At 42.4% G+C, this 27,152-nt stretch overlaps 1 protein-coding gene across 2 annotated transcripts; it reads left to right on the top strand.

Moving 5' to 3' along the window:
- The first annotated feature begins 1,157 nt into the window (after nt 1–1,157).
- Nucleotides 1,158–27,152, top strand: satb2 (SATB homeobox 2). 2 transcript variants are annotated; one of them, XM_029845958.1, is made up of 15 exons: nt 1,158–1,273; nt 3,397–3,569; nt 9,516–9,731; nt 10,740–10,925; nt 14,008–14,134; nt 14,608–14,731; nt 14,848–14,950; nt 15,166–15,216; nt 15,300–15,883; nt 17,873–18,091; nt 18,466–18,552; nt 19,659–19,811; nt 20,666–20,860; nt 24,893–25,075; nt 25,163–27,152. In XM_029845958.1, exons 3-15 carry the CDS (start codon nt 9,560–9,562, stop codon nt 25,640–25,642), a joined length of 2,664 nt encoding a protein of 887 aa, XP_029701818.1. In that variant the 5' UTR covers nt 1,158–1,273; nt 3,397–3,569; nt 9,516–9,559; the 3' UTR covers nt 25,643–27,152. The 2 variants fall into 2 exon arrangements, with proteins under 2 accessions (XP_029701818.1, XP_003961743.1); XM_003961694.3 differs by lacking the exon at nt 1,158–1,273 and having other exon boundaries at nt 3,087–3,569; nt 17,882–18,091.

The raw sequence follows: 27,152 nt of genomic DNA, 5'->3' as shown, positions 1-27,152 counted from the left end.
AGCATAAAAAACGAGGACACACTATTTATATATGTACTTTAAATGTACAAAAAAATGTAAACGATTATAGGCCTATAACTATATGTGATCATCAAATAGTAGATTTATTTATAAAATCCGTTTGCGTCCGAGGAAAAATGTCTATTGCCAATATTATTTTGATTATTAATATTATTAGTTTGGTCGGTTTGGGGTATTTATTTCGTACTGGTGCGTGTTTTACGTTAACAGTTTAATAAACCCGTGACATTAGCGCGTTTAGCCTCTGACCTCTTCATGAAGGCGATTTAGAAAAGAAGAAATATCTGCCGCACAAGAAAGAAAACCTGCTTGACGAAAACAAGATGTGTTCTTTAAAAACAAGTTATATAAAAATACTCCCGGCGTGCAGAGTACAGGCAAAATATAAGTGAGTTAGGGGACGTGAAATAAACTCCTTAAGTCCTGAAGACTCCAAACTACACAGAAACACACAGAGAAATCGGTTTATGCTCAAACGCGAAGAAAAAAAAAAGATAACTTTATTTCATCTCAAATATTTTTGGTGTCGGTTGGTTTAAAGGTGGAGAATTAACGGTTTAATAGAGATAATAAAAGCACAGAAGAAGCACAAACTAGTCATTCACTGTCCTTTTTTAATAAATCAGTTTGCATAGTAATTAATTCAGCAATGGATTACTATATAATAATAATAATAACAATAATAACAACAATAATAATAATAATAATATTAATAATAATAATAATAATAATAATAATGATGGTCCGTCTGACTGATTTAACGCTTTAATTTATTTGTTATGACGAACCAACGGTTCACCTGAAAAACCTCGTCACTTTGTGTCTGATCAGATTTCGTGGTCTTCACCGTTGTAATTTCCTTCTCAAAATGAAACAAAAACAATGCTTAAAACAAAGAAATGATCTGCCTCTGTTGAGGGAACCCAAAGGGACACTGATGGAAAAGCGCCATCAGTCAAGTGTTTCCAGTCAGACTGATGAGATCACGTTTTACTCCGACAGATCATGAGATCTCCTCGGGTTGTGAGAGTGATCCAACTGGGATTTATTGGGTCTCTGGCGGTCGTGACGAGCCGATATCTGACCCGGGTCGTCTTCACCACTGTCGCGGTGTTTGGGTCTGGGGCGTGATGGAGACGCACTGGCGGGATGACGCGTGAGTGGCGGCCGCGGACCAGCGTGAAGCCCTGTGTCACGGCTTTGACCGACTCCCCCAAAGGCTAAAAATACATCAAGTGTGTTTTTACTTGCTGTAAGTGAAAATTACGTTGAGTGAAGCCAAACATTGTGATTAATTAAGATTTGCTTTGGCTTTCCCTCGAAATTATTCTGCCGACTTCTTTAAATCGAAAATGTTTTCCACATCTAAATGACTGTGATCTCCGGGTCAAAATATATGGCCTGGTTGTGTCTTGTTCGATTTTTGGTGTTTGTTTTTCCCTTTAATCCTTGGATACCTGGGATGGTCGGAAGTGCACGCGCGCTCACACACAACAAGCACACACACACACACACACACACACACACACGCACACGGACACGATCATGTTCTTCACACATGATGATGAACGTAAGACATGATGGGGACGCAGAACCGAGTCAATTATTCATGTCAGTCATTCGAATTTGTATTCCATCAAGATTATTTTAGGAATCAATATTTTATCCGCTTCGCGGCGTCGCGTGGATTTGTACTCTTGTTTTGGCTCACAGGATCACCAAGAAATGGAAAATAAAATCGAGGGGAGGAAGGCGGTGAGGCGGAGGAGGACCGAGTCGCTGCAGCCTTCAATAATTCACGAGGCCTCTGAACGAGCGCGAGTCCGCACGAGCAGATCAAAAGCGCGAGCTGCGCGAGCTGCGCCTGCTGAGCGGACCGGAAAAAGACGCAATCTTCCCGCTGCCTTCACGGCGGCTCCGCGACAAAAGTGTCGAGTTGACCCGGCGGAGCATCAGCAGGTCCAGCCAGGTTCGACAGGTTGGGGCTGGTTGGGGATGAAATAGGTGCGATTTCACATCACACACGGAACTCCGAATTCTGTTGTTGTTTAGAAGAAATACGTGATACAACTTCCACTCACACGCAGGAAAATGTTAAGACGAGCAAACGAAAGCGAAGTCGACATATGAAAGGATGGGAAGACCTCTTCAAAAGCCTCTTCAGTACGTCATAAATATAGCCTGTCGCGTTTTTGCTTGTTTGTTGTTGTTCCGGAGCTCCTGGAAAATAAGCAGCGAGGCCTGAGCTTTGGAGAGATTTGAACCTTCATCATCAACTGAGTTGACCTTGAAACAACAAGCAACTAATCCCTAATCATGCTTTTCAAAGACGATAGATAGATAGATAGATAGATAGAGAGAGAGAGAGAGAGAGAGAGAGAGAGAGAGAGAGAGAGAGAGGGAGAGAGAGTAAATGTTATAAGCAGAGGCCAGAGGCCAAACAGTCATTTCCCCTCTGATGTCCGGCATCCACTCTAAGTGACCTTGGAGGGTCAAAGGTGATGCTCTCGTGGTGATGATTTCCCAGTTTTTGGAATATTCAGTGATTTCAGTGTTTGTTCTATAGCCATGGACTTATGGTGGAGGCATTTGTTGATTTATTGGTGTTCCTGTTTTGTTCCCTTATGTCATGTACTGAGAAGGAGAGAGAGGGCTTAACTATGAGTGATTATTAGGCTACTTATTAATCAGTGCGTGGACTTCAGCTCGGGCTGATTATCCGCGGGGTGATACAGACGTGTGAAAGTATTAGAGGGGAGCCGAGAGCCACTGATTAGGTTTTGCTGCGTAAAGCATAAATATCAATGGGAAAATGTCGCATGTCAAGGTCTCTGAAATAAAGTTCGCGTGCGCGCGTGTTTGTGTGGGTGGGTGGGCGCACGCGCGTGCGTTGGCCTCTGCAGCCCCATCGCGAAAATGAAACTTTAATACGGTGTTATGTTGGTCCGGCTTCCATGGGTCTGAACCATTTCATGTTCGCCTCGTCCTTCTCCCTCCCTCCCCCTCCTCCCTGCCTGTCTCTCCTCCCCTCTCTCCTCCCTCCCTCATTCAGCCCGCACGTTGGCACAGCACCGATCGGAGGTGACACTTTGATGCACCTCTGTGTACACCGAGCACCGTCCGTCCTTCACCGCCCTGAGCGCCGGCTCCGCTGCTCCCTCGGCGCCACTTTCCTTTCTTTTGTTTCCTCCGCGCTGCTCGTGGACGCGTCCTCGTCCGTCTTTGCGCTTTTGTTGTGCTCTGGCCGGGATGAAATCGTGAGATTTCCGATTTTCAGAGCGCAGCACTCGAAAAGAAGAAAACAAACCGAAGAGCAGAGAGCGTTTTCTAATATCACTCCTCTCTCCCTCTAAGCATCCTCTCTCTCTCTTCCAGTCTTTCTCTTGCACCGCCGTCACTTTTTCTCCCTCTTGCCCCGTCGGTTCCGCTCGAGTGTCCCATTGAAGAGCAGCGGGAGCCGAACCACTGCCCAGCCCTGGATTCAATACTGTTGATCAATGGACAGCACCTCGTCGGCGGCCATCAGCGCTTCAGACACGCCGTAGACGGTGAGTGACCGCAGCGAGCCGCGCTCCCTCACAGCACAATAAAGTTAACTGAAGTTAACTATGCAAATAATGAATTAATAACAGTGAGTCAACGTTTCTCTCCTGCTCCTTCTTCTTCTTCTTCCTCACACAACTGCTGCTCTTACTACAGCTACTTTCACTATACTCCTGATACTACTAATATAATTTATAATAACTGTAGTGATAATAATCGAAACATTTTGAATGAATGAAATCTGGGGGATAATTTATTTTGTATCAAGAGGATAAAAGCACAAAATTGTAATAGATCCTTAGGCGACACGAACTAGGCCACAGAATTAAACCCTTGTAATAGTTAATATTGTCAGCCTCATTAGTGACTCAGTGTGTCCTATAATAAAATGCCCTTTTTAAGGTAAAACGTAAACAGCGATTCGACAGTGATGTAGCACGTTTAGTCACTTTTGACACAGAGTAAATGCAAAATTGATTAAGTTCCCAATTATTCAAACCAACAATTTATAGCTATATTAAATTTATTTGTGTTAATTATTTTTTTTCTCTTTCTCTCTGTATCTGTGCGTGTTTGTGTGTGTCTGTGAGAGGCTGTGTGTGTGTGTGTGTGTGTGAGAAAGAGAGAGATTGATTGATTGATTGATTGATAGATAGAGAGAGACAAAGGGGGGTAGACTTCTGTGTGTATGTGCGTGTGTGAGTGTGTTGTCGGAAGGTGTGAAGATACATTTTATTTCAAAATGAGGGACAAGACGTGTTAAATGTCCCAGTTCACTTCAGCGATTTCGCTCCGTGACATTTTAACTTCATGAAAATAATGACTGACCATTTGAGGTGTCACGAACGTTAATGTTTAACACCAACTCTCGGTTGATTTTTAAATCTTTTTTTCATCAGTTGTTCGCCCCTTAATCACGTCCGCGTATATTATGTATAAAAATTGTTTCGGGGACAAAGAGGATGTCCAGATGTCTTTATTCCTGAAACGCTGAATATCACCTGCAGAGCACATCTCTGAAATTAATTTATCGGACTAATATAAAGATCGAAAACCTTTTTTTCTCCTGACATTTGTTTTTGCAGAATTTTCAGGTATTTTGCAAAATTATTAATGTGAAAAAACAGGCTAAATAAAGATTATTTCCTATAAGAATTTGGCGCGGTTCACTTGCATTTAGGCCCGCGCCGCGCCGCGCCGCGCCGCGCCACGCTGCAGCAGGCCACTGGAACTTCTTCTTTCTCCCCGCGTCCATCACATTCTATCAAATACAAGTCCTGGATCTACGGGTTGGTTCCAGTCTGTCAGTCCGGCTGCTCCCAATTTGTTCACACGTTAAAAATCCTGACGGCCCGACTGCTGACGGCTGCGTGACGTGAAGGGAAAGTTGTGTTAATGCGTGGAAACGCAGAGGGAAACTCGTATTTTTGTTGGCTTTCCCGGGACGGTGCGAGCTTAATACTTTCGTGTTTCATGGTTTGGGGGTGATTTTTCGTGATTACAGTTCATAATTTCATGCACATGGTGACGGTTTGGGGCTTCGCAGTCGAATTTTAAACGGCTATATCCTTTAGATTAGTGATACCATAACTTTCTAAATCTGACCGAGCGAAATTAGGTAAACCGATAATGCTTGATAATATCCATTAATCTTATTTATTTTTATGTAATCCACATAACCACGTATCTGTGTAGCTGCAGAAGTGCAGACACTCTGTTGGCCCTGATGATGCCCAGTTCAGCGTTCTCACCAAATTTCTGCAGATATTTGTTGGAAATTTTTGCAGGAGCAACGTTTTAGTCAAACCACTGAGGCTGTGCATACAAGTATGTGTCCATCTTCAGGTTCCTGCCGAGCAGGATAAAAGACACCAAATTGCTCTGTAGATTATGTGTCATCCTGCTGCTCATGTCTCAGTGTGGTCCATGAAACACACAATCTTTGTACGTGCGTGTGTGTGTGTGTGTGTGTGTGCATCCTCTAGATGGAAGGGCAAGTTCATAAACGCTTGCTGTAACACTTCATCCTGCATTATCAAATGAAATGTTTATGAGAGAGCCAAACACCTTTGCCAAGAGGCTCCCCCCAACCCTACTCTTCCCAATTCCCCCCCCCCCCCCCCCCCCCCCCTCCTCTAACTTCCCCTCACTCACACCAACTCTTTCCACATCACAACCCTCTCACAGTAACACATCTGATGGCCATAAACAGCAAATGTAACAACCTTCCCCAACAGTAATCATCTCTCATAAACAGCCACATGAGAAGCTCCATGCTGTTCCAATTTCGGCTTCAAACTTCAAAAACACATTTTAAAAACTTGGATATTTCTGTTGTGCTCCTTTTCCCAGCTTGTGAATGTGTTTCTTGCAGTGCAGAAATGTATGTGCTTCTCCACCTTCTGCTGCCGGGTTATCTGGCCAAGCATTAACCAATGGCTTGATAACCCTGCTGTAAAAGTAGATGTGCAGCGCGGATATTTTCCTATTAGACGACGCCTCTCCGCTGTTCAGCCTGGCTAATAAGCCGCTCCCTATCTGTCAGCTTTGGCTTTACCTGTTAGAGGCTGTCACATGTACAGTATGTTAACGGTAAAAGAGATAAAGCGAAGCTGTGCCTTGCTGTCTTCGGCTTAGCTGTGTTTCCGTGCTACCTGTCTTCACTCTTTTCAATCATGGCGGAACCGTTGCCGTCAGAAGTCCAGCAGAAGTCACAGTGGGATTAGAGAGACTTCATCTGTACATTTTAAAGGTCGAGTGTATAACATTTACATAATCCTTTACATACTGTGTAATAACCTTACGGGACTGGCTGCCTTTTAGCAGGATAAAACGGACTCAGGTCCCCCTCAGAGTTAATATCACTTCTCAGTTATAATTTAGTTTTTGTTTTTTTTACTGCTAGATAAATGGACAACAATCAATGGCTGGATAGAAAGAAACTTGTAGATGCAGTTGTGTAAAAATCCATTTGGTTGTCTTCCAGTCACAATAGGTTCCTAGGGACTTTCTTTTTAAAAAAGAAAGATGAATGAGAACATGTATTCAGCTAATATGCTCTATGCTCCCACCGCTAGAGGTCACTAAAATGCACACATTGTGCCCCTTCCAAGATCTTTATTTCCAGATTTTAAAAGAGTCACATGCCTCTAAAGGTATATTTTTTTTGCTGATGCGATGCGGGTGAGATAGATGGAGGTAAAATCGGATCCTCCGCTCTGGCTCACGTTAGCTTCTGTTTGTGCATTTTCAGCTCCTCACGCTGTTTATCAGAGTGTTTGTTGTTGTGTCCTACTCCTCCATTTCTTGGGTGTGGCCACATAAATCTGCCCTGCAATCTTGTCTCTTGCCCTCACTGTGTATTTGTTATGTCTAGAATGTGGTATAAGGTGGAATTTGATCCTGGCCTATCATCAAAACACGAGCCTCTGCCGACATTTGAACAGTTCACAGGAAAAGTATCGGCTGTATCTATTGTTGATATTAGCCGTGTGTTCTCAGAGAGGTGAAGGAGTTGCCCTTCTGAGCCATAAATTGGGAAATGTGTCATGACCCCATCCTTATCAAACATATTACACTCGGTTCTGTTTCCATATCAGGTGTGTGACACTATCGCCTCTTTATTAACTGTCTGATAAAGCCAGTGATAGTTAATATCTCTCCTCTTATCAAACAGATGGATTGGGGATAGGGGGATACTCATCACCGCGTTCGAATAGTGCTATCAGTGTTACCAAATCCATCCTTTTAGAGTCGTCAGCATGTGATGCATTTTATCAAGTCGTGCCCAGCTTTGCTTAAAATCCTATTGCTCAACCCTGCCGTATTGAGTGCATAAATAGATTAACATTTATCAGTTTGCGATTGCGGATGGTCATGAAAATAACATCCGCGCTGATCATGTTTGACTGGAAATATAATCAAGTCATTTATGCCGGAAAGAACAAGCTGATGTTTCAAACACCTTGTTCTTCTATTTGATTTTCCTCTATTTGATAAATAGAGACATTATGTTCACGGTCACGTTATCATTGTCAGATACGGGTTTTACATTTGATCAAGTGAACATTTCTTTACTTACTACAGATCAACCTTCAGGTGTAAATAGTAGTGGACAGTATTTATTTTACACCTTACAGTCAACTTTGACCTGACAGCGCTCCAGATTCAGTCATTCACACTCACGTTTGTGGCGACAGAAACATGACCCCACAGGGTGATGCCTGCTCAACAACTTCATGCCTAATTGACTGTTTCTGCCAGGTGTAATCATAATTTTTACTGTTACTACACTATTCTTCATTAAAGGCTTGCTAATGAGTTTCTGTAGATGCTTTGTACAGCATGTTTTGACTGAATAATATCTTAAAATATGGCTGAGCAGTGAATTAATGAGGTGCAACTACATTTACAACAGGTGACTCGTGTGTTGTTCAAATTATGTTAACGTGCAAAATGAGCAGGACTGGTCCAAAGAAGTGAGCCTTGGGGAACCTCCTAGTAACGTTAGTGGTTGTGGTTGGAGGTTTGGTCCCGTATCTTTGTGTGTCTGGTGGAATTTGAATGAAAACTTCCATTTTGTGTGAAGGGTTGTTAATGCTGAATGCACTTTTTTTTTTTGTTAAATCTTAAAATATCACACCCTAGACAGTAAAGTAGGGATTCTGATTGTTGACATTTTTGAACACATTTTTGAACAGAATGTGCTCAGATGCTGCATATCTGCAATAATCTGATCTGTCTTTGTTTGATGGAATAATGCCAGCGTGGCCTGTGCCCGATAGCGATGGCTAGTATCTGCAGCAGGTCGGAACCTGTCTGCCACTGTGTGCTAAATGACACAAGAACAATGCAGAATTCTGGCCCCCACTCTCACAAGATGACATCACACCGCGCTGCAGTGCCGGCTGTAAATTTCAGCCAACACCAGCTGCTCGCTGTGTTGCTCTGTTCCACAGCCCCATTGATGAATTTGATTTACTAAATGAGAGATTCTTCAGAATCAACACATATGTGACAAAATGTTTTTATTGTTATTGCTTTTCCTCTCCTCATGCTCATTACCCTAAACCTATTGGTGATTTTTTTTTATCATTTTCAATCTACTGTGACTTGATGCTGCTTATGTTTGCACGTTGAAGTGTCGTTGAATGTGAAGCTGAGCATCAATTGCTCCCGTTGCTGCATCTTTGGCGAATGAGTGCGTGAACAGTTATTTATCTTGATGAGGCAGAGTATAAAAGTGAACAAATCAATACCGACTTGTAACAGGAAGAGCTCCGAGTTGCCCAAACTGACACAGGTGTCATATAAAAGCAGTAATTTTACAATTATTGTTCCTGTGTTAAAGTAATTCTGTGTATTAAACACACATAAAGGGTTTTGATTTCACCCTCTGCTGACATTTAGACCATAAATACTAAAATATGCATCATTATATCGTATCATATATCGATATTATATCGTATCTTAACTGCTTTATCCCATTTGGGGTCACGAGGAGGGTGCACATATGTGTGTGCATCATTATTTTGAAAATCAATGAATGGATGAACATATGTAATCACATCTGTGTCATTACAAACTAATAACAAGCCTCACACTCACGGATTAAATGTTAAATGGGTTCCTCAGGGATATTTTGTTGTTAAAGATTAACTGTTGTGAAACAATGAGACAATAAAGTAGGTCTCTAATTTGGTCTCTATTTTAATACTTTGTCGTCTCTATGGTAACTTGTGTTCACTAGTTCTCTCACTCGCTCTGTCACTGCTGTAGTCTCTCACTCTTTCTCATGTCCTACTTTGTTTTACTGTAACAGCAGCGCTCCAGAGGAAGTTTACGATCAAATATAGCTTCTTATTTAAAGGCCAAGTTCAACTTGAAAAATGCACACCACACACACAGAGTGACAGATCGCTCTTTTCAATATAAAATTTATTGTTTCGTAGACTCGTTTTCGCTGACTGGAGCTCCTCTGGGGGTGTGGAGGAAGATGGAGCGAGGAGGGGAGAGTCCTGTCACCCAGGACAGTCCTGAGAGGAGGGGAGGCAGCCCTGACCTGAGCAGCCTGCCACCACCAGGGAAGAAAGGTCGGCTGGACCTGAACGGGAGCCCAAACGGGCCACGTGTGCGCCACAATGGAGCATCATCAAGACCGCAAGGAGGTAGGGTCTAAAAGAAACCATGTTTGAGAAAACATGGGATACTTCTATACCAGAGTGCAGCACAACATGGCTCTAGACTTGAATGGGTCTCATATCAAACTGCCAATTCTTAGAATAAATATGGCTAAGAGCCAATCACAGGGCCCTCTGTGAGGCAGGAGCCAATCAGACACGCTGATAGTAAAAACCATTCAGGAGAGGCTGCGAAATGAACAGTGCATGGAGGCAGAGTTGGAGAAACGGGGAGAGAGAGTTGTTGTGTGTTGACATTTATATTTCCCTGTTGGGTAAAATTCACTTACTTGAATTAGAGCAGTCCTCCAGTGTGTATTTCACTTCACATGGACAACTGGCTGTGTGATTAATGAGCAGGAAACACAAATATAAAAGACTGCCTGATTAAACAATGTGTGAGATGTTTCGCAGCTAGGGGTGTGTGTGTGTGTGTGTGTGTGTGTGTGTGTGTGTGTGTGTGTGTGTGTGTGCGTGCGTGCGTGCGTGCGTGTGTGCATGTACGTGCGTGTGTGTGTGTGTGTGTGCTAAAACAAAATGCCATGCTATGTATTATTAGACCAGGACTCTGCAATTCAATTAAGCTCCCACTTCATTATTTCTTTAGAGAGATGTAATGAATTGCCATTTGTCAGGTGGCCTAAAACCAAAAGGCTTTCAGGAAAAAGCTGATGCTGATGTTGAAGAGGAACGATGGAAATCAGAACAGCACAGAGGACTTAATGTTTAAAGAAACGGGAATCGAGCTGAGAGGAGGAAATAATTTTCATAATCTCTTGCATAGAGATTGTGTGTCTTCATTAGTGAATTCTAACACTATAACTGACAAACTAACTTGAAAATGACTGGAATAATTGCTTTTTTTGCATTTGTATATCTTTCAGTGACTCTTTCTGATTGTAATCCGATGCGATGTCTAGACGTACAACCATCTACTTCTGTCTATGCGGACTGTTCACAATGAGAGATTTATAATGCTTCTTCCCTGCTGGACAGGTCTGATGATTCCAGTCTTCTGTATTGTGGAGCAATCAGATGGAGGGATTCAGACAGATGGCTATGAAGGAAGAGAGGAGCATGCGGAGTTTGTCCTGATCAGGAAGGATATCCTCTTCTCTCAGCTGGTGGAGACGGCTCTGCTTGCCCTGGGATACTCCCACACATCTGCTGCACAAGCCCAGGGTCAGTCCACTGCACGCACCTTTATCCATCTGCTGCATGAAAGACCAAATCTAATGGCTACAGGCTCCAGATTTAGCTCAGGCTCCAAAAACTCTTGTTCAGATCCAAGCACCTCAGGTTTTAGATGAGGTTTAGGCCCTAAAAGGATCGGTCTATGTGCCAAAGTTACCAAACATTCTTGAGGTTAATATTAGGAAAATACCAGAGCCAGGAATATATAACTGTGTTATTAGCATGTTATTCCTGCGCCTGCCTGAATTTAGAGACTGGAGACTCTAAATAGGCATTATGAGCGTGTGAGCGGATGGTGTGTGTGGGTGTGTATGTGTGTGTTTCCACTGATGTTCTCACTTATCACGCTGATTTGAATTAAGGGAAGGGTAACAGAAGATCAATACATATACAGGAATAAAGCAGGTTTATACATCTGTCATCATATAATTTAAATATGAGAATAAATGTTTGGGTTGTTATTATTACCAAATCAATAAAGATGCAAAGATCAGTAGAAAACACTGTAATTACTCTCACTGTAAGTAGCTTAAAGCAAAGGCCTGGTTGTCTCTTTGAAGGCTCTAGAAAGTCCATTAATGCAACATGATACAAAAAGGTTTTAGAAACACCAAGTAACTGTCAGACGAAGAAGGCTGGAGGTGGTTGTGTGTCCAAACTGTACTGTTACACTGCCACAGAGCCAATAAACACAGGAATGCCCCGAACACACAAGTAAGCCTGTAAAAATCATTACACACAGGTCACAAGAATGTGTTAAGAGAGAACTTGTGGGGGGTGAAGTGCAGCTTTACTGTAATATCTTGCTGCACATATGATCAGCAGCAGCAGCAGCAGCAGGGTTTGTTCTGTCCTGTATGTGGATTTCAGCCAGTGGATCATCAGAACCACACTGACCAACATAGAGGTGATGGGAGCTTCCTACTGGCTCCACTGTGGAGATTGCAAGTGTACAAATGTGTTTCATAGCACGTATGACAGAAAAACGTGCTCTCACATAAACACACTGCTGCGGAATGCCCAAGTTTAACAGCTCTTATCGGGTTTCTGGATCACTTTTCTGTTTTCCCTCGTATCCTGTCGAGCGGCCTGTGGCCACACGCTCAGCTGCTCAGATCAGATCAACAGAGTCTTGAGCACATCGTATTTATATCACTTGCAAATAGACCTCCTCTGAGAAGATCTGTGATAGTATTATTTCACCTATTTCGCAGCCATATGATTCCCAAAATCCCGGGTTTCAGATTCTTCAGCATCTCTCAGACTCTCTCACACGTGTGTTCCCTCACTAACACCGATTCCCTTGCAAACATTTGTAGCTTTCCTTTTCTACATCTTCTGACAAAGGTCATTGTCAGTCAGTCCACCGGTTTCTGGTTCTCAAAGATGACCGGTCTCAAATCATAAAGGGAAAACATAAACAGTATGGACCACAGAGGCAGCTTTTTTCTGAATAGAGTTTTTTTTTTACATAAGCTAAATGCCAGTTAAATGAATAATTTCTGGCTTAAATTATACATTTTTCCCCTGCGGTCTATGACCAAAATTACACAGAGTCACAGCTATTTTTTGCCTGTTTGAATTGTGTCCTGCATTTTTGTGTCCCCACATTGTATTTAAAGTCCCTGTAGTGGACCGTGGCCTTTCTTTAATTAGATAAAACCAGTAATTAACTGAGAGATATTGTTTATTGCAATTCTAAAGGTCTGAAGGGTTTTATAGAAAGGATGAATGCAGACCTGTAGTTTATGGCTTTAGTTAACAGTGGTCAGTGACACACTGACAAGTGGCAGAGAGCATTGTTGCAATGCCAAGTCTAGTACAGACTCAGTGTTGCAGACAACAAGCTGACTGAGGACCGCCTTAATACACACACACACACACACACACACACACACACACACACACACACACACACACACACACACACTGCTGCTGCTTTTTCAGTTATATAACCTTTTATTATTAGACTGCAAAAGAAATTGTCTTTTTCATTACTGAATCGATAAAAACAAAACAGATTCGATGTCTGTCTATTATTCTATTCCACTGGGCTTATTTATGCACAGTAATCCACACGAGTGTGAGTGATAACGAATCAAAGTCCTCTGCCAGGCAGACCCGCATTAGACAGCTGCTTTCCCGATACTGCGTGCAACACAAAGACTTCCTCGTCCCTGTGTATACGACACAGAAATAAGCAGAAGAGAAAGGAGTCGTGTCTGCACAAACTCAGCTGATTTTTTCATTCTTTTTTTCACCAAACTTTTACACGTTCAAAAGCAGATGGGGGGAGGGGAGTTTGCCCAAGCTAAACAGAAATAAATTCAATCTGGGAAGTCTTAGATGATTTGGTGAAAGTCAGAGATTAATCAGTCCCAGATCCACAGAGAGTAAACAAGGTTTGACAAAGTATTTCAGAACGAAAAGCCAAACCTCTAGCAGTTAGTCTGGAGGTTAGTCAACTTGGAAGGCTGAGGTGGAAAGCTAATCTACAAAACAGATTATTAGGAACAGGAGAGTGAGCGCACCTCTGGCAGTAACTGTATAACACTGAAATAATCCAGGAGATTGGAGGGAGATTGGATGCATAGATTGACATGACCAGTCTTGACAGGAAAACCAGGCAGGAATTGAGGAGAAACATAAGATAACAGAAAACACACCAGGAATCATGATTAAAGCTGGTGACATTCATTAAAAATGTCACCTAGTAAAAGCACAAGACCACATAAAAGTCAATAGCTCAGTCATTTTACAGAAAATATGCTTGTAAATATTAGATACAATTTGCTTTTTCTGAGCTTCTGTCAAAATAAATTTAATGTTGTAATCAAATGTTGCAACCAAATGATACAGGAGGCAACATTCTAACCTAACCTGAAAACATAAAAATCAGACCCCTGAAATGAACAAATGGACCCTTAACTTACTGGAAAAATCAAAATGGAGCAGGAACTGGAGCTCATGCCCACAAGGACGGGGCAATATGCTCCACTCAAAACAAACCCAGCTTTCTTCTGTTTGTGCTGTTTCTATATCACAGCATCTCTTCTGTCTCTTGTGTCAGGTATCATTAAGGTGGGCCGGTGGAACCCTCTACCCATCCACGTTTTGACAGACGCACCAGAAGCAACAGTTGCGGACATGTTGTTGGAGGTCTACCACATGGTGACACTGCGGATCCAGCTGCAGAGGTCAGATTTAGTTTGGCTCCTTCACGTCTAACCATCAAATTGTGAAATATGCAGATCTATATTTAAAATATGAGGGTTTTTAAATGTGAATTGTTCAAATGAAATAAGAACAACATGAATACTAAGAATAGCTGCTCCTCTTTCTTCAGTTAGAATGCTAAGATGGCTATCATGAGCAAATCTCACAGGGGAAAAAAATTAAGGCAATTACCAACAGGGTAATCTAGAAAATGGGAAGCAGGGATTCCTTAAAAAAAACAAAAAATAAAAAAAAACCAACAAACCTAAAAAGGCAGGAAAAACATTGGGATATGATGATGATTTACTGTGACATTTGACAGAGGACAGCAACTTTACAAAAACAGAAACCACAATTACAACTTTTATCACCATTAATATGAACCAATAGAATGTTTCTATTACCACAAGAACATGGGTAGAATCTGTGGTCTGACTATTGAACTATATGCTAGGTATTCAAAGCTGGAGGATCTGCCGTGTGAACAGTGGAACCATGCGACCGTCAGGAATGCACTGAAGGAGCTGCTCAAAGAAATGAACCAAAGCACTCTGGCCAAAGAGTGTCCCCTGTCACAGGTAGCACGACCTTCATTCTCTATAATAAACTATTCATTTTCCAGACATTCAGAGCTTTAGAGCGCTGATTTATGTTGATTGTTTTCTGAGACTTGGACTTCTCTCTTCTCTTTCAGAGTATGATTTCCTCCATTGTAAATAGTTCCTACTACGCCAACGTATCCACCATCAAATGCCAAGAGTTTGGACGCTGGTACAAAAAATATAAGAAGATCAAAGGTAAACAGCATTCGGCTTCCTCATATGGATACACTTACTGTCTGAATCCCAAAGATCGATGCAAGCTCAATGATGGGCTTCGTGCATAAATGAAAAGTTTTATTCTTACCTAATTTGTTTTTGCATCAGCAAACGGCGATCTTGTAGTGTTTATTAAATGGATCATCAAAAGTGGGCTGGATTTCAATGATCCGATTACTTTTTCTGTTGAGCAGTCGATTACCTGGAGAAGATATGGTCCGGACGTGACACTACTGACATAAAAAGTGAGCCATTCTGGAGCTCTTTTGGGAGTTTTGCAGATGTAGAAACATTCCTAACTGCTCTGGGTTTCCCTTCTTCTCTACAGTGGAAAGAGACAACATGGCAGAATTCTGTGTGCTGGGCCAAAGACCTCCTCCTCCTCACTTGGCAGGACTGGCCCAGCTCAGTCACCTGGGGGCTGGCGGCCCCCTCCTCAAGGCTGGATCTGGAGATCCCCAGGTGCCCTCACAGCCCAACCAGCAGCCTCCTAACCCCCAACAGCAGCCTTCACCCCAAGGCCCCCTCCACCACAGTCCTCCACTCCATACTGGCCAGGTGCCTCCTCCACCCCCAACCGCCACACTGCAGCCCCTGCTGGGACCAGGCAGCCTGCTTTCCCCTCAGCTCTCTCCTCAGCTGGTGCGTCAACAACTAGCAATGGCCCATCTCATCAATCAGCAACTGGCCGTGAGCCGCCTGCTGGCCCACCAGCACCCACAGACCCTTAACCAGCAGTTCCTCAACCACCCTCCCATCCCTCGGGGCTCATCCAAAGTGGGTGACCACTCTGGGAGCAATGCGTCCGCCTCCGACGTCTCCGCTGACATCTACCAGAAGGTCAGAGATGAGCTGAAGAGGGCAAGCGTCTCCCAGGCTGTGTTTGCTCGTGTGGCTTTCAACCGCACACAGGTAGAACATAATTTAGTTCTGTAATAACTACAGTCTTTAGACACACTTACTCAGATTAAGAAATATTTTTACTCACTTTTTTTTTTGTTGCCATACCAGACCCGTCACATAGCATTTTCAGTGAGACGGGGAGATAGTGGTGGGCAGTTAACAGGATGACTGAGTCTCCATTACTGCCCTCGGAGCTGCACAGTTCTGATGCATTCAGTCTGCTCTAAAGTCTTTAGCACACGCTCTATTAAACCCGTGTGGTGGGAGGAGGCTGCTGCACAGAGCAGGTGTGTTCTGCCGAGGGGACTTTTAATAGTTCATATTAGCCACCGCTGCTGCAGTTGAGGTTGCAAAATGCAATTTTCAGGAAAAGTTGCAGCTAAATATGAAATTGACATACTTTAAATTGTCTCAAATGACTTTGAATCCATTGTAATTTCTGCGGCTTTGGCAAAGCTTTTGACGTCTCAAAGCTGAGGCAAACTTTTACTCCCCCACTACCATTATTTTTTACTTCTTATACCACATCCTATAGCTGAGTGAGATCAGTAGGACAAACACATCAACCCCTCCTCACCTTGTAGCCGTGTTTGAATGAACGCTGCATTTATATTAAAAAAAATTATGCCAGTGAAATTACTTTATATGACATCTGAAATACATTAAAACAGAATATACGATCTTGAAATCACATCACATTCTACTTCATATTACTTGTTGCCATTGTAACGTAGTCACCAAGGATTTTAGGAGTATGAAACAGCTTGAAAATGTCATGTTTTCTGGGACAGAAAGATATTTCTGATGGGTTTTAGACTAATTTCAAACATCCAAATGATCCAAAACAGACCAAATAAAGTCCAATGTAGTCTGAAATACGGTAAACAATCTAAACCTGGAAAATTGTTCAAGAATCAGTACAGAGATCAAAGACACAGAGTAGGACAAGGCCACAAACACAAACGAAAATTTGGGGCCTTCAAATTGCCCAGAATTCTTTTTTCACCCAGCCCTGCTCTCCAACCCAAACCCTCGATCATCAGACAGCCCTGTCTTGTGTTGCGCTCCAGAAACAATAATAATGGTGGTTTTGGGGCTCAAATGCAGGCAGTCAACAAGATTTGGTTCAGCCATCTCAATACAAACTCGGAGAATAAATGAACCTTAAAATAACTAATGAAACATAACAGATTAGGCTAAAATAAGGCAAAGGGATCATCCAAAGGAAAGTACTGAAGGAAAACACTGAACACAATGATCCCAAGGAACAAAGAGCACAAGGCCTTAAATACACAGGGGAGATAGACGTAATTGAACACAGGTGAAACACATGACACTAATGAAAATGAGGGAAACCGAACGAGGAAATGTAAAGACAAGACACAAGAGATGCGTAGAAGGTATAAAATAAAACACAAGCAAGCACAACAGGGGCCAAGGCTAAGTTTAAATGTTATACACATAATACAAAGGCCCATTTCTATATTCACCCTGTCATACCCATCGTGTCAGCAGAAACAGCGTGCTACTTAAGAGAAACAACCATTTACAAACCAACATCAGGAGCAGTTGAGATTTATGAAGCTTATCAAAGATATGTGGACATGAGCTGCAGGGGCCCAACAGTGATCTCTGCCAATAGTGATCTCATTGATCACGGGAGGGCACATGGATGCAGCCTACCAGCACAGAAACGCACACTAATAATTCTAAATAAATCTGGTAAGAAGCTAATGTTGACTGAAGGAGGAAAATAAAGTAAACCTCAGTAATCTAATCACTGCAAATAAAAGCTTGGGTAACCTTTTTTACAATTTAAAGATGAATATTTTCATAAAACAGAACACGTTTGACCCAGGTTTAAAGCAACAGTGACAGCAAACTGAATATGAAAACTATGAATACAGAAAATGAATGTGGAGTGGAATGACTCCAGAACTCAGAGTGAACTTGTGATGCAACATATTGTCTCAGTTGTCGGTGTTGCTGTCTGCGCTGAACAAACAGGGCCTGCTCTCAGAGATCCTGAGGAAGGAGGAGGACCCCCGCACAGCATCACAATCTCTGCTGGTCAATCTGAAAGCGATGCAGAACTTCCTCAACCTGCCAGAGAGTGAGCGAGACCGCATCTACCAGGAGGAAAGGGAGCGCACCATGAACCCGTCATTGGGTCACCCTGCTGCCAACTCAAACCCCGGAGCCCCACGCCTCTCACAGGTTAGTGTATTCAACCCTGGTTATGGTGGAACTTCACACACATTCCTCGGGCTTTCCCAAAGGTTTTAAAACTTTAAAATTCAAAGTTCATACATGACACTGTGATATGCAGATATGCATTACTGTGTCATCTTAAATTAACTTTGGGAGAATAAAGCATACTTTTTTTTTGTTTGGTTAAAAGGCCTGAAGAACCCAAAATGTACAATGTATCATCACAACTATCTAGCTGATTACTAATATATATACTGATTTTTAAGGCAAAAACTGCAGCGTATCTGTAATAATTGTATTAACCCTTATATTATATATTTGATTGTAACACTGTGTGCGTGTGTGTGAATGGGTGTGTGTGTGTGTGTGTGTGTGCATAGAAAGTGTGGGAGAGAACGTTGGATGAGCAGATAACCCCTGATTCCTGGGCCTCCATCTGGAAGAACAAGACTAAGATCTCCAACACGGTGAGTTATCCTCCAACTGCAGCACGTCATCCTTTCAATGTCTGCTGAGGATTAAAAGTTTATCTTCAACAAAAATCAATTTATTATAAAAAATACAGCTTCAAAGTTTCATATGAGCATTTTCTAAACACAGAGGACATTATGCAGTTTTGGAGTCGACATCAGTGATAAGAGGTTCCCTCTGATCTCAGCACATTGGTCGCTGTGGATGGATTTCTTATTATGTCTATGTAAAATTATCTCTACATGGTTTACACTGAGGGAATGCAAGTGAGCCGGTCTGAACGTGTCTTTTGGATGACTTCAAACACTGTGTATACAAGCTGTGTGAGAGCCAGTTCATGTTGGCTCAAACAGAAAGACAGAAAAGCAGAACTTGGGGACTTTGATGTGGAAACGGAGTTCGTGTGGAGACAGATGTGGAGCTGATGTTCAGAGGGGGAATGTTGCATACAGCAACTGATCATCAGCTGATAACCTCCCTCGTATACAAGACCAGTCACTTAAGACCATGTACAGTGTACCAGAGCTTCATGCTCTGTAACCACGGCTTCCTTGAACGTTTATAAAACAGTAACTCTGAGTTTTGGCCTCATGATACTTCAGATTCATGGTGTGTGATTTTAATTAGTCTGGTGACAATGAAATATGAATACTATTATAATGAATGTCTCAAGGTACTACAGACTATCGCTGTGCTAGAGTAATAAATGAAAAGTTTTTTTAATCACTATTATGCAATTGACATTGCTATTCATGTTTTTTTTCATTGTCCTATAAACATATACTGGCATTGGTCAAGTCAAGCAGTATAGTGATGAAGACGAGGTAAATTAATCTGTACATTCAGATGTAACAGGAGGGACAAATAAGCCATAACTGAGTACAGCCAAATTATTCATATTTTATTTCAAAACATGTATACGTTTTAGTAATTACTTGAAATCTGATTTGTACTATGAATAAATATGTAAGTATCCCGATGTCTTGATACAGTGACTTTAACCTTTACTGATAATACATTTTTACGTCATGTTTTAGTAGTGGCACACTTCAACAAACCGGTCACCTTCCATTTTTGATTGTGCATATGTTATCTCCTGTAGTCCAAGCCTCCTGGGCCCACCTCTGACCTGCCCCTGAAGCTGGAGTCGCTTATCAATATTACATCGGGAATCTATGAAGAAATTCAGCAGGAAATGAAGCGAGCCAAAGTGTCGCAGGCTCTGTTTGCAAAGGTGGCTGCCAACAAAAGCCAGGTGAGGAGGCAAACAGAACACCACACCCTAACCCTGGATGTTCATCACGACTAAAATGCAAATGACCATAATATGAATAGAACCAGCTGGTATCAAACCATTCTGTAATGGCTCATTTTCTTTAATAACTGGAAGGTTGGTAGTTGAATCCCTTCCATCTGATGTTTGTGAGGCACACTGTTGTTCCATATTTGGTGCGAATCTGTACCTCCCCTGCAAACTACCACTGCCACTAAAGTGTAAATGAGCGGATGTGGTCGCCTGACCAGAATACAGTCATACATGATCAGATGATTCATTTAGTTTAAGTTAAATGCATTTACAACAAAGTTTCTTAAATGTAATTTGGGCTATACACAGGGTAACTGGTTTCAAACCAATGACCTTTGTCTGAGCTAGTTCATCCACATGTTACCATGAGCACCACACAGCTGGAGACAGGCATCATGTGCAGAGCATGTGTATGGAAATGTGCAGTCAGCCAGGTCCCTCAGGTCTGTGGGTGGGTCTGGGGGTCACGGCTCAGCGCACCCATCTGCTGCAGCTGGCCATGAGGATGGAGAGAGAAAGAGAGAGGGATGCAGCACTGGATGGGCACAACAGCTGCTGTGACTAACAGGACCAGCCAAGCAGATATGATTTAATCTTCGTCTCCTCTTCCACTTTTATATTTACCACGCAGACACTCCTGAATCCACCACACTTTCATCCTCCTCTTCTTTTTTTCTCCTTTTTTCAGATGCTTGACAACAACAAGCCATTTATTCTTTATGATGGGCAATCGTACCCTTAAATAAATGAGGGTATTTGGAGTATTTTTTTCTATCAATAATCTTACTTAAACTTTTCTCCAGGGTTGGTTGTGTGAACTGCTTCGATGGAAGGAGAACCCCAGCCCAGAGAACCGTACACTGTGGGAGAACCTGTGCACCATCAGACGGTTCCTGTGCCTGCCTCAGGCTGACAGAGACCTGGCCTACGAAGAGGAGTCCAGACACCACCACACAGAGAGGATGCACACCATCCTCCATCTGCCTCAGGATGCACAGGTGAAGAAGCGACGTGTACCTTCATGTCTAAAGATGAACCCACCATTGAAACACAACAATGTTTTCAATGTGAGAACGTGCAGGAACTCAAAAGTGCTGTTGTAATTATTAGCTTTATTTCTTTATTGCTCATTTTGACTGTTGCTTCTCTTCATGAATGTGTGACCTACTTTTTCTTTTTATGAATTCTGACACCTAATTTAGAAATCAAAGTTTAAATCACAGCTTTGAGTTCCTTCTCCTCAGAAGTCACATATTCTATTATAAATATCAGTAAAAATGTCAGTTTAGCTCCAAAGTTGGTCTTTGGAATCAGAAGCCCTTTTCACCATTAGAACTCTTTTTACCTAAAATAATTATGGACTGTTTGCTTTGACATTCTCCCCACACAGCTGACAATCTATATCAAACCATTTGGTGGGTGTGGACTTTCCCCTGATCCGTCTAATAATTACTGTGTGTGCATGTGCGTATGTGTGTGTGAGCGTGTGTGTGTCTAAATAGTGTTGCAGGGTGGTGTTGAGGAAATGCCTCATTAGTTTTTGAGCAGGAAGGCGAGCAGGGCCAGAGAGCTGCGTTATAAATCCCTCCTCCTGTGCGGTTCTGCCCGATTAACCTTTCCTTCCAGGGTGTTTTACATATGACAAAAACTTTGTCTAATGACAGCACAACATGTGCTACATCTCATATGCTATAAATACGAAACACACACAATTTTCCTAGTTAGCATCTCCAAACACATCCCAGGATTCCTTGCATGGACCCACCCACATCTTTGCCACCACTAGAAAGTTGCTGTCCCAGTTCAGAGCTTTGGATTAAAGGCTGATGGGAAGACAGCAGGAAACTGTGGCGGCACCATTAACACATTCCTCCACTCCTCTCACACTCACCAGTTACTGAAAGCCAAGCTGGCCCATGTGGTGAGTCCTGCCAGCACCACCGCATCACTGCGCACTTATTAATGTCAGAGTAGGTGTGTGCATTGGTAAATATATGGATGTTATTGTCTTCACATACCCTCTCACCCTGCTAACCTCAGGCTCCAGCCAGCCTGCCACCACAGACCACACATGTGTCCCATCCCATCTCCCCACCCACCGCCACACACACACACACATGCAGTCACACAGATAGCAATTGTATTACACTGTGGTCAATTAGAGTTTTGAAAACTCCAGCAAAAATAACAATAATATGAAATATTCATGCAGTAATAAAAATGTCAATACCCGTACATGTACTTATGCACATGTGTGAGATCATAAATGAAAAAACGATGAACCCTCGTCCTGGCCAACAACCCACAATTGGCTGACTAAAGCAGAATCAAGGACCAGTGTTTGTTATTACCATGTTATTAAAACTTGAAGATGGCTTAGGGATCCCATACTTGACTGTCAAGTTGAAAAACAACAAAAACATCACTTTCCAGTATTCACATAGAAAATAACCCTGATTACCTCATCAGATATTACCCTGTTCCCATTAGCCTGTCTCACATCTGTGTCCACCCTGCATCCATGAGACGGCCCCCATAAATTTAGCAATGCCTTAATGCCGACAAGACCAGACAGCTGTCTGTCAAAACAGCCACAGAAATAATTATGCATCATTTTAAATCTTAATATAAATTAAACACATGGTAGGCTAAACTCTGGTCCCTGCACAGATATGATGAATTGATTAATTATCTATAGCGTTTTACTCCTCTCCACACCAAAAGACTTGTGGCCAGTATAATCAACGAGAATCCTACATGGCCAGATTTTACCAGAACCTCACAAGCTACACTGAAGCTCCTATGCAATTAATTCCTTCTTTAAAGTCAGCCATTTTCTGATGTGGCAGCACTGGACTCTAAATTGTCAGTGTCAAACATCAAGAGTTAATGTTCATCTGCGGGTTTCCGCCCTTTGGTGGTCTCTTGTTCACTCTGACTGTGCCAATGAAGGATGAGCCTTTTAGCAAACCACTGTTTAATGGCTGATTAATGGCTACAACACTCAGCTTAGAATGTTTTATGTTCCAGCACATAATGTACACAAACACACACACGCACGCACACACACACATGCAAAGGCAAGAAATAGAGACTGACAGATCAGCAAACTAGCAAAAACATTGAAGAACTGGGAAAAAAGGATAGGGTAGAGGATGAAACCCCCATGCTGAACCAATAAAAGTGAAGTCTCTCACTCCACCGTACAAAAAATGAAGTAAAACAAGTGAGTGTGAGAGAGCGTTAGGGGCCCCTGAAGACCAGAGCTCATTAAGGTAAAGATGAATATTTCATGTTTATAATTATTTCAGTTCTCTACTATAATTTGCCTTGATTTATGCATAAAATGGAGACTTTTTGTTTTACTGTAAAGCACTTACAGACAGAGAGACAGAAAGGAAGAAAGAATAGATATTTTTTCTGAAATATCGGATAATAAGTACAGCTGGTTTGGCCCTGGGCCCCTGTGGTTTTCGCAGAGCCGTATTGTGTTGCTCTGAAATGGTAAATGGACTGTATTTATGTATTTATTTTGAGTCATTGTTGACCACTTGGAGTTCTTTTCATTATAAGTCAGCCTGTTTTCAGTCAGTCAGGCTCACATTCACACACTGGTGAGTTCTCAGGCTCATCGGGACACCCAACTCCACTCAAATACTGCTAAAAGTCATCTGCTCCAAATTATCAGAGATCTGAAAACAAATAAAAAACACAGAAAATATGTTGCTAATGATTAGTGCACTAGTCAGACCAGACACCCCACACACCCCAGCATGTGATCTGATCCAAGTCTTACTGTCAGTCCAGATAAGCCTATAAATGATGTGGGTGTGTGAGACTGTGGCTATTTTTCTCTTAAAAGCCCTCCCCTGATTTGACCACAGTTTAGTTATTAAACGTCTCAGTGAGTTTGTATGGCAGTGTTTGCAGATGTGTGGTCCTCATTAGAGCTGGGCTGCATATCTGGTTTTCTCTGTTCTAACGTTCTCATTGTTGTTGAATTTCCAGCATTCTTGATACATTTTCACATATCTAAAATTATCAACCCGCTCCTGGAAATTAAGCCTTTACAAATGAAACTGCAGAAATATCTTGGTCCCAGCAACGCAATATTATTAGAATAATACCCTGTTATTATTGAAATGAAGGGAAAAAAAGAAACGACTATTATCTTTATATGGGTCCTGTAATTTTAATGTACCACAGATTTATAGTAGGGCATTCCAGTGGGCAAGCCCCTCCCTGCTTTTAAAGAAAGTACAACCAGAATGCTCTTGCAACAGCCATTAGCTTCTAACAGCCACACTTCCCCTCCCAAAACTTCACCCTGGCCTCCATGTTGATGTCATATGGGCCTGACAGCCATGGATAAATGTGCAGAACATTTATACTAAAGACTTCTGGACAGATCAGATCCCAAACACGGGAAAACTGTCCAAACAGGTATTTATTCCAGACAGAAAGAGGCGGCAGTTTTCAGAACTACAAGGCTAAACCAGGACAAACCCAGATTTCACAGACATCGGAGAAGATTAGGGGACGTGGACAGCGTCACACAGAGATGAGGAGAGTAGATTCTCCATTTTAAATTTGCTAATCAGCAATGATTACACTGCTCCGTCCTTCCATGCTCTGTCTCTCAGGCTGGTTAAATAGTGATGAGGTGTCATAAGTTTGATGCTTTACTGGAGCTAATCTTGCACACATTGGGTCAAGGTTATCTAGGTCCACCAGCCAGCCAGTGGATGCCAGCCTTGGAGCTGATTAATAAACTGTGAGACTTTGTGAACTGTGACACACTTGTTCTCACCCTCCAGTCACCCTGAAGCCCTGGCTACTGTCTGCTTGATGTGGAACTGGTCTTCAATAAAAGTGGACCTCACTCAAACCAACAACTCGTACTTCTCATTATTAGACCCAATATTTATTGTTATCAGACTGTCATCTTAAATTTAATCTAATAGATAATTTCAGGGGCTAAGATGGTTAAGAGTTAAGGCTTTCCTTTTCCTTGTTGTTTTTCTAATCAGGCACTCCACAGGCCACCCCCAGTTCCAGTGAAGGAGCACCGTGTTTCCCCAATACAGGAAGACTCGTTATCTGGCCACGTGCATGAAGAGCCCTTGCAGAATGTTGGAGCCGGAGCGGCAGGAGTTCCTCATGGGACTGCCAGCAGTGTTGTAAGCAACAAAAAACCCCGCTCACGCACTAAGGTACAGAGGATTAAAAAAAAAGAGTTAGAAAATAGATTTAATGGCATTCAGTGTGAAATATGGCTTCTGTTTTTGTCTTTTTGATAGATTTCCCTTGAAGCTCTAGGCATCCTACAGAGCTTCATCCAGGATGTGGGACTATACCCAGACCAGGAAGCAATTCACACCCTGTCGGCGCAGCTCGATCTGCCCAAACACACCATAATTAAATTCTTCCAGAACCAGCGCTACCACGTCAAGCACCATGGACGCCTCAAAGAGCTGGGAGATGGGGCCGTGGCCAGCGGAGGTGTGGACGTTAGTGATTACAGGGAGGAGGAACTGCTCTCGGGCTCCGAAGACCCAGAGTCCAGTGAGGATGGAGCAGAGGAGATTTTCCAGTCCACGGAGGGAACCAATGCTAGCACAGGGGTGCTGGTTCGGCCTCCATCTGCCAATTCCACTCAGACATCCACAGGAACCAACACGCCTCAGGAGGAAGACAAAGCTCACGGTCTGTTTGGTGGTCCTTTGGCTTCTGGGAGCCCTTCGTCCAGTCCCAGAGAGCCAGTTGAATACCAGAGGTAGAGACTTATACACTGAGACAATAAGACAAAGTCGACAATAAGTAAAGAAATGATTAATGTGACAGGTGGAAATTGCGAGGATGGAATACTGTACATACAGTCACAATCTCAATCAGACATCTGTGAAAGCCTGATTTCTTTAAGGAAATTAGGTGTTGCTGCTCATGCCTTTGACACAGACAAAAGTTAAAACTGACCACACGTTTTTCTTCATTGGCACCGAAAAATGCTGTATGATGGGCTTTGAGCTTCAAACTGGACTGGATCCTTCATAAATCCTCAGGACATCCGCTGATGTTGTGGTCACCTGGATGGGAATGAACGACAGAACGGCTGTCACCATTAAACCGGGAGGGAGAACTGAGCGACCAAGCCTGGCCCGGCTTCACTCTCACACCTCCAAAAGCATCTCCAGTTCATCGCAGCACTCTGTCCATCTCAGATTGTGCTTCTCTGATGAACTGGTTTAGGTGGTTCCATTCCTGAAACCGCTCACATATGTCAATGATGAGAAGAAGAAAGGAAGGAAGGAAGGACGGAGCAGACGCATCCGAGACCAAACAATCAGTCACTTTATGTCCTCCCTCTCTGCTCCCCTCCACTTTCCTGCTCCTCCCCTTCTCCAGCCTCTAATTAGCACCCACAGTCTTGTGTTTTACCACACCTTCCTGCACTTAAATTTCACAAACCCTATTTATTGCTATCTATATCCATGATTACTATTATCATTATTGTTATTATCATTGTTATTATGGTTAGAATTGCTGTCATCCTGTGCTCTTTAGTATTTTTTTTTTTACATGGTTTAAATGCTGGTTTGCAGAACTGGAGACAGAAATTGTTCTAACTTTAAAAAAGAGAGTAAAAGAAAAAAAGCTGAGTTACTGATTCTTATTTGGTATATAAATATAAATATATGTATACACACATGTTTAATATGTGTGTGTGAGTGTGTGTGTGCGTGCATGCGTGAGTGTGTATGTGTGTGTGCTTCTTCTGCAGCAGCTGCAGTTGGTGACAATCTCTCTCTCTCTCTCTTTCTCTCTCTCTTAAAAGAGGTGTTGCAGGTTCGATTCATCACTTGTTCACTTTTAATGTCTGTAAATACCCAAAATGGGACCAGTTGTTATAGCTAAAGTTTTATTTTAATGCTGAGGTTTTGTGTCTTTGAGCCTAACAAAATAGATCATCATCGCTTTCATCAGTGAATCAGTTAATACCAGGAAAAACCAATCGCTCAATGATGTAACGTTGTTGTTGTTGTTGTTTTGGTTTGTGTGTGTCGTACCTTCACACCAACAACCAACAATGGATCGCGTCTCTCTCTGGACAGTCCTGATTGGCTGCTACACTCAAGCTGATGAACTGCCTCTTTACTATCACACCAATCACTACACATGAAGAAAATGTGCTTCTCATTGTGACGAGAATCAGGGTTTGACTCATACGCAGGTCCAGTGAAATCTTATTTCATTTAGTGTTGAAGTGAATTAAAACTTGTGAATTCAAAA

Source organism: Takifugu rubripes, chromosome 1, assembly GCF_901000725.2.
Source record: "Takifugu rubripes chromosome 1, fTakRub1.2, whole genome shotgun sequence".
NCBI lineage: Eukaryota > Metazoa > Chordata > Actinopteri > Tetraodontiformes > Tetraodontidae > Takifugu > Takifugu rubripes.
This window is presented reverse-complemented; position numbering and strand designations above follow the sequence as displayed.

What these genes read in the sequence shown, in the direction of transcription:
- satb2 (XM_029845958.1), top strand. Translation starts at nt 9,560, where the DNA reads ATGGAGCGAGGAGGGGAGAGTCCTGTCACCCAGGACAGTCCTGAGAGG. An exon ending in GAGCCCCACGCCTCTCACAG is followed by an intron (nt 18,092 to 18,465) that starts GTTAGTGTATTC and finishes GTGTGTGCATAG; the next exon opens with AAAGTGTGGGAGAGAACGTT. An exon ending in ATCTGCCTCAGGATGCACAG is followed by an intron (nt 20,861 to 24,892) that starts GTGAAGAAGCGA and finishes TTTTCTAATCAG; the next exon opens with GCACTCCACAGGCCACCCCC.